Source organism: Sardina pilchardus, chromosome 22 (genome assembly GCF_963854185.1).
Source record: "Sardina pilchardus chromosome 22, fSarPil1.1, whole genome shotgun sequence".
Lineage (NCBI taxonomy): Eukaryota > Metazoa > Chordata > Actinopteri > Clupeiformes > Clupeidae > Sardina > Sardina pilchardus.
In genome coordinates this window covers 2633316-2640815 of record NC_085015.1, presented here as the reverse complement: position 1 = coordinate 2640815, position 7500 = coordinate 2633316, and the positions used below count along the sequence as shown (strand labels likewise).

Sequence of the window (7500 nt, the reverse complement as noted above, 5' to 3'; positions counted from 1 at the left end):
CATCCAGGTACTCGATGTAGTACTTCATCTTCATCTGCACACCCACACACACATATCATTACACACACACACACACGTATCATTACACACACACTCATCCAGGTACTCGATGTAGTACTTCATCTTCATTTTCACCTGCACACACACACACACACCAGGGTTTCCCGCAGCGCTTTCCTGCTAAGGCGGCCGCCTTAACAACACAGGGCTGCCGCCTTAACTAGCGTCTTCAATAAATAAATGAATAAATAAATAAATAAATAAATATATTATGTATAGTGATATTCGCCGTATTACTCTGTCATGTTTTCTCCATGTCATTCCAAACCGTAGCCGCTAGTCTCCCTTCTCTGTAGAACGCATACAAAAATAAACTTTTTCAAAATCGAGTTGGCCTATGCGCACAGGCGACGCGCTCATTCAGCATGAGTATTTGATATCAGGTCAGGTGCCACTGCCACGCATATCTCAGAGTGACTGCGAACACAAATAGCCTAAACCTAGCTAGATTTGACGACTCTCACAGGAATGGTTCTCCGTTGAATCTACCAAATGTGTGGGATGAGCGGCATAACACTTTTGAGCGCTTTATCTTTTCTTTTTTTAATCACTCGTCTACTATGAATGCATAGCCCACTGCATCTTGTAATTTGTTGTGACAAATACTTGTGCCATCTAGCCTACAGCTAACAACAACTTGTGACGGCTATTCATTCACGTGTTGTAAATTGTCTGAGGTTTACACAGGCTAGTTTAAACTTTAAACTATAGCCTCTTGTCTCCCATGCCAGTTTCATTCATCCCGACCGGGCCCGCATGTTTCCGTTTTGTAGAAATAATTCCTGGATGTTTTTGTTCAGAGCTGAACATGCAACTGTATTTGACAGATCACAGATCTGGTTGCTAGTGACAAAATATTAGTGTTCAATGCGGTACGATCTCGCTAATTATATTTTAAAAACCATTAAAAACGTTCCGGCTCTCTTAGGCTATATGAGCAACAGGCACGCACAATAAAGGCCTACAGCTTCAATCAAAGAATTGCAGCTTTAGCCTACTAAATCACAATTCATTAACTATACCATACAGTCGCAATGTTACATTTTCATACAGTTTCATCTTTATTTCATGATATATTCTAAAATATCCACCATTGCAATTTGCAAATATTCTTGGTTTAAATAGAATACTATAATATTGACTGGCTTTAAAATATATCCTATGGTGCTATGCTGAGCAGTGCAAAGGTTTTGAAAGATACAAAAGGCCCTGCATTGGAGTTGTAAACTTTTAAGGTATAATATTGTCTAAATTGTGTTAATGATGTTTAATTGGTTGCTGATTCAATTAAATCTGATACAATGAATGTGAAATCCAGGTATATTGCTGTCATTAGTGTCAAAATTCAACATTTTCAACATTAATGAAATGCTGACAGCCTACTAATTTTTTACTTCAGCTGACCTCCTTGTCTTAAAGTAAATCAGAAAAGAAGTTATTTAGACAAGTGTGTGCTAGACTGCTCCTGTAGCCAACAATCTCTACCCTTTGGGAATTGAACTGTTATATGATCCTTGGTGATGTAAATTATGAAAACCTCTTTCTTTGGTTGGTCTTGATGCGACCTTGACTCCTTTAAGACTCAGTCTCGACTCAGACTTGCTTCCTAAAAGACTCGGCCGTTGTCACTCGGTCTCGGCTGCAGTTCAACCAACGGTCTCGAGCCCCCCCCCCCCCATCGAGGGCAGTGGCGGCGATGTGGCGGGGACGCTACGGCGACGCCCCCTTCCCCTGGACAGACACCACCTTAACTAACAAATTTTCTGGGGGAAACCCTGCACACACATATATATCATTACACACACACACACACACACACACATCAATACACACACACACACACACACACACGTATCATTACACACACACTCATCCAGGTACTCGATGTAGTACTTCATCTTCATCTTCACCTGCACACACACACACACATCAATACACACACACACACACACACACACATATATATATATCATTACACGCACATATCATTACACACACACTCATCCAGGTACTCAATGTAGTACTTCATCTTCATCTTCACCTGCACACACACACACATCAATACACACAGACACACACATATCATTACACACACACACACACACACACACACATATCAATACACACACACTCATCCAGGTACTCGATGTAGTACATCTTCACCTGCGCACATAAACACACGCACACACGCACGCACACACACACACTCCAGGTACTACTCGATTTAGTACTTCATCTTCCTCTAAGTAAGTGCTTAACGAGTTCCCTTCGCTGTGTGAGTGTAATATGGGTGTGTGTGTGTGTATATGTGTGTGTGTGTGTGTGTGTGTGTGTGTGTGTGTATGTGTGTATGTGTGTGTGTAATGTGTGTAATGTGTGTGTGTGTGTGTGTGTGTGTGTGTGTATGTGTGTGTAGTGTGTGTGTGTAATATGTGTGTGTAATGTGTGTGTGTGTGTGTGTGTGTGTGTGTACGTACCGAGTAGCCCTCGTTGTCCTCTCCACACTTGAACTTCTGGTTGCGGTACTTCCTCTTGAGGCGCTCCAGGCTCCACTTGTCCTTGGCAGGCCAGCCCTCCTGACAGCCCAGCAGCACCACGGGCTTATAGGGCCGCTCGTACCGCTGGATAAACTCATCTGGCGTGATGCGCAGCGCGTCCGCACGCTCCACATTATCCTGCACACACACACACACACATATTACACACACACACACACACACACACACACACAGTTGAGCAGCACCACGGGCTTATAGGGGCGCTCGTACCGCTGGATAAACTCATCTGGCGTGATGCGCAGCGCGTCCGCACGCTCCACATTATCCTGCACACACACACACACACACACACACACACAGTTGAGCAGCACCACGGGCTTATAGGGCCGCTCGTACCGCTGGATAAACTCATCTGGCGTGATGCGCAGCGCGTCCGCACGCTCCACATTATCCTGCACACACACACACATCACACACACACACACACACACACACACACACACACACACACACAGTTGAGCAGCACCACGGGCTTATAGGGCCGCTCATACCGCTGGATGAACTCATCAGGCGTGATGCGCAGCGCGTCCGCACGCTCCACATTATCCTGCACACACACACAAATCACACACATACACACACACACACACACACATTACACACACACATTACACACACACACACACACACACACACACATATTATACACTCTCTCACACACACACACACACCGAAAGAGCGAGCGAGAGGGAGGGAGGGACAGAGGAAGGACGAGTGAGAGAGAGAAAACTTTGCACTCTAGTATATGCCAGTCACACCTAATGGCATCTGAAAGAACAAAGTGATCTCCACATACCACTGGGAACCCTCCTTCCACACACACACACACACACACACACACACACACACACACACACACACACACACACACACACACACACACACACACACACACACACACACCTGTCTCCAATACACACAGATCTGACAGGTTCTTCTCTTTATTTTTTATGTAGAGTAGGAGGACTTGTTCAGTGACTTCACTACAAGAACAGCTTGGGCCTTCGTGTCTTGGGTTAACAGATCACACGACCAATCTAGGTACAACACTAATTGTCTTTAACACCAATCAAGTTCCTGGACCTGGATATTAATAGCGTCTTCAGAGACGGCTCATTACAGTCGGCTAATCCATATAATAAAGGGGAAGGTCAGTGGCAGTCTTGGCAGACAGTCTTGGCAGTCAATCTGGCGTGGTACGGAAATCTGTAGCAGAGGAGAGTTAACTTCTAACCGTCATCATAGGTGTGTCTCTCAGGGGACTACGTGACGGTAGGACAGCGCGACCCAGTGACGGGTCTATCTCTGGCCGCGGCCAGCACCTCGACTGTGCACCGGCCCCGACTGGGCACGGGTATTTTTAGTCGCACCGGGAGCGCGTGGCAGACAGAACTACTTAGCGGACCTGTGTGACGTCCGCAGATCTCCAGCTGAACTACTTTTGGGCTCGTGTGAGAACCGAGACACAAGAAGTTTAATTTGCCAGCCAGCGGTTAAAACACGCATTGCAAACGCAAAACAGTATACGATTGCCCATGTCCCATCACTCAAGGGGCTCCCTAGTCGTGAACAGGGGCAAATAATGAATTATTAGGGTCATTTGAGGTCAACACAGAATATGTGGCCGAGCAACAGGCAGGCGCCTCTGTCTAGGAAAGCTCCATCTCATGCTTAATATATCATGTCAGTGTTTATGCATTTGGCCTATGCTGAGACAGAGGCCCATTTAGCTCAATGTCGACCGCTAATACCATTTCTGGTCAACAAGTTTATGGATCTTCTTCATATCACATGCGCTTTAGGTTCGGTTGGTTTATCCAATCATACATTGGCTGACAGAGGGTACAGACTCTCGAATAATACAGTTTGACATACACTGATTGTCACCTTCAACAACAGGTGAACCCACTGCCAGTTGAGATTTCGCCCAGCTAACAATTGGTATCTTAAAATGTGACTTGTAGGTCAGTTGCTTGACACAGACAGCGTTATGACAACAAGTAGACAAAATCATATTCTTTCAGACTTTTAAAATGTCTTTCCAACGTGTTTAATTTGTCAGAACAATGAGGCGTTTGGACTGAAACAGAGAGCAAGTGAGTTTTGTTAACTAGCTCCTCTGTCTGTAGCGCTAGTCATCTGGAGTCTGCTCCGGTGGCGTGTGGAGCCTCCATCAGTGCCTAGGAGATCAGTCACGTAGCCGCTAGCTGGACACACACACACGTTACAGGTCTTCTCGCCTGTCACTTCTTCTACTGCAAGCCAAGCGGCATGCGATGTCAGGACGTTATTTCAAATACCCATGTGAAATTCTACATGTTAGTGCTTGGTTGCATGGGAGAGAATGGATATGTAAAGCGTATGGCGAAGATTTAATCGTTGTTGGTTGTTATTAGATAGCAAGAAAGCAGGTTAGCTTGCGACACAGATTGATAGTCGCTGTTACCTTCACTGTCCGGTGCGAGACGTCAAAAGTCTCGTAGTAGTCATGTTTTATCCAATCTGTGGAGTCCTTCAGCTCGGGTCTGGCACTCCGCTTCGCCTCTTTGATTCTCTTCTTACTTTTGTGGTTCATTCCTTCGTGGAAATGGCGTTTTACAGTCGGTTTCCCTCCCTAGACTTGTGTTAGCAAATGCTAGCTTAATAGCTAGCCTCTCACAGCGGAATGTGAATTCAGTAGGCTACTTGTCTGCTAGCTGGTTGGCTAGCTACCAACGCTAACCTAGGTGCGAATTGTCAGTTCAGCCTCTGAAGTTGGGCAGCTAGGTATGATAAGATTGCCAATTGACTCGTAAACACATGTGAAGCAATTTCGTGTTGTCCCGTCCACAACACGCCTGTTTCTAAACCGTGGAAGTAACGGTAAATGGTCGCCAATTTTATTCGAACAAACAATGTGCAGGCGTACTTTTCGAAGTGTTTTGCGTAACTGGCTTGTGGTAAATGTAGCACAACCTAAACTGACAATGCCATTCCTGGGTTTGTAACCACCCTCCTTTGGGTTCCGCGAATTTCATTGGCCAAATCCAACGTCGCTTCTACGACTGTGATAACGTGATTGGACTACACGCGTACATTCCCGCCACTGTCAAGCTCAAACGTTCTAGAAACGCCCACCGGCGCTAAGGTTAGTCGGCGCGAAAGAGACGCTGGTGTTCCACATGGGCCGGATGGATGAAACGCTTCTTGACAGACAGAAGAGAGGATACATTGTTGTGTTGTGTAGGAGATAATCGCAATTTTAACGACGTCCAGTCTGTGTTGAAGTAAAGGTCACTGTTGACATTCTTCGTCTCAAGAGATTATGAGTTCGCCCGAGAATCCAGACCTCGCCCTCAAAGAATTCACTTTCGAAGAAAACAAGGGCACACTACACTCCCTCACTGTGTCAATCCCAGAGGTTTTTATTTTCCTAATTATAATCTTCCATAATTAGATAATAAATAATAAACCATAACTTCTATTCCTTTCTTTGTAATACTACTGTGTGGGCTATTCATATTCCAAGATATTCAGTGATGCGTTGCAGCTTTTTCTCACTGAAATGTGCCATTGCTGGTGTGTTGTGGTGCTGTGTGTCCTGGTGTGGGCAGGTTCTGGACCCTCAGTACGGCATGTACGTCTGGCCTTGTGCTGTGGTTCTGGCCCAGTACGTCTGGACCCAGCAGCAGGAGATCCAGCACAAGACCGTCCTTGAGGTGAGACTCCTCGGTGTGAGTGTGTGTGTGTGTGTGTGTGTGTTTGTGTGTGTGTGTGACCCAGCAGCAGGAGATCCAGCACAAGACCGTCCTTGAGGTGAGACTCCTCGGTGTGAGTGTGTGTGTGTGTGTGTGTGTGTGTGACTCCGACTCCTCATCATCTCCCCCTCTTCCTCCAGCGTCAGCAGTGCAGCCCTCCAGACGTCTCTGACCTTAGTGACCTCTCGGCTCGAGGGTCAGCCAGAATTACATTAGATTAGATTACATTACATTAGATTCAACTTTATTGTGATTTATCAGAGCATGTACAGAGCCAATGAAATGCAGTTGACATCCAAGCAGAAGTGCAAAGAAGCATTAAATACCGAGTGCAGGTTGAGCACATAGTTGTGTAGACAATAGAGATTAAAGATGACATTATAAGGTCAGCGATAGATCTGTGATGGAGTGATCGCTTCTAATCAAATGGTCTGCAGAGGAGCAACAGCCCTAGTTAATACTTAAGAGGATGGATTGGGTGTGTGTGTGTGTGTGTATCTGTGTATCTGTGTGAGTATGTGTCTGTGTGTGTGTGTGTGTGTGTGTGGATCTGTGTATCTGTGTGCGCTCTATGTGTGTGTAGATGTGTGTGTGTGTATGTATCTGTGTGAGTGTGTGTATATCTGTGTGTGAGTGTGTGTGTGTGTGTGATGTGTAGGTGTGTGTGTGTGTGATTAGATGATGGCGTTGGTGGCGATGAGGTTGTGTCTGTCAGTACTTCCTGTGTAACCATGGCGTTGTGTCCGTCAGTACTTCCTGTGTAACCATGGCGTTGTGTGGCGTGCCGCAGCTTGGCGCGGGGGTGAGTCTGCCTGGTGCCGTGGGTGTGTGTGTGTGTGTGAGACTCCTCGTGTGTGTGTGTGTGAGACTCCTCGTGTGTGTGTGTGTGTGTGTGTGTGTGTGTGGGTGGCGATGGTGTTGTGTCCGTCAGTACTTCCTGTGTAACCATGGCGTTGTGTGGCGTGCCGCAGCTTGGCGCGGGGGTGAGTCTGCCGGGTGCCGTCGCTGCCAAGTGTGGTTCCGCCGTCATCCTCTCCGACAGCGCCGAGCTCCCCCGTTGCCTTGACAACTGCCGGCGCACCTGCGAGGTGAACGGGCTGCGGGAGGTGAGCGTGGTGGGCCTCACCTGGGGACAGGTGTCGCCT

General features: G+C 46.7%; 2 protein-coding genes across 2 annotated transcripts in view; one reads left to right on the top strand and one right to left on the bottom strand.

Annotated features, from left to right (window-relative positions):
- jmjd6 (jumonji domain containing 6, arginine demethylase and lysine hydroxylase) overlaps positions 1–5193 on the bottom strand; it is a 20480-nt gene extending 15287 nt beyond the window's left edge. The window contains exons 1-2 of the mRNA XM_062525779.1: positions 5065–5193; positions 2538–2735 (exon numbers count right to left, since the gene is read on the bottom strand). Coding sequence (XP_062381763.1) covers positions 2538–2735; positions 5065–5193 — 327 coding nt within the window. The remainder of the gene's footprint in view (positions 1–2537; positions 2736–5064) is intronic.
- Positions 5194–5546: 353 nt separating this feature from the next.
- mettl23 (methyltransferase 23, arginine) overlaps positions 5547–7500 on the top strand; it is a 6252-nt gene continuing 4298 nt past the window's right edge. The window contains exons 1-3 of the mRNA XM_062525778.1: positions 5547–6018; positions 6212–6316; positions 7327–7500. The exon at positions 7327–7500 is cut by the window's right edge and continues 64 nt beyond it. Coding sequence (XP_062381762.1) covers positions 5923–6018; positions 6212–6316; positions 7327–7500 — 375 coding nt within the window. The 5' untranslated portion in view covers positions 5547–5922. The remainder of the gene's footprint in view (positions 6019–6211; positions 6317–7326) is intronic.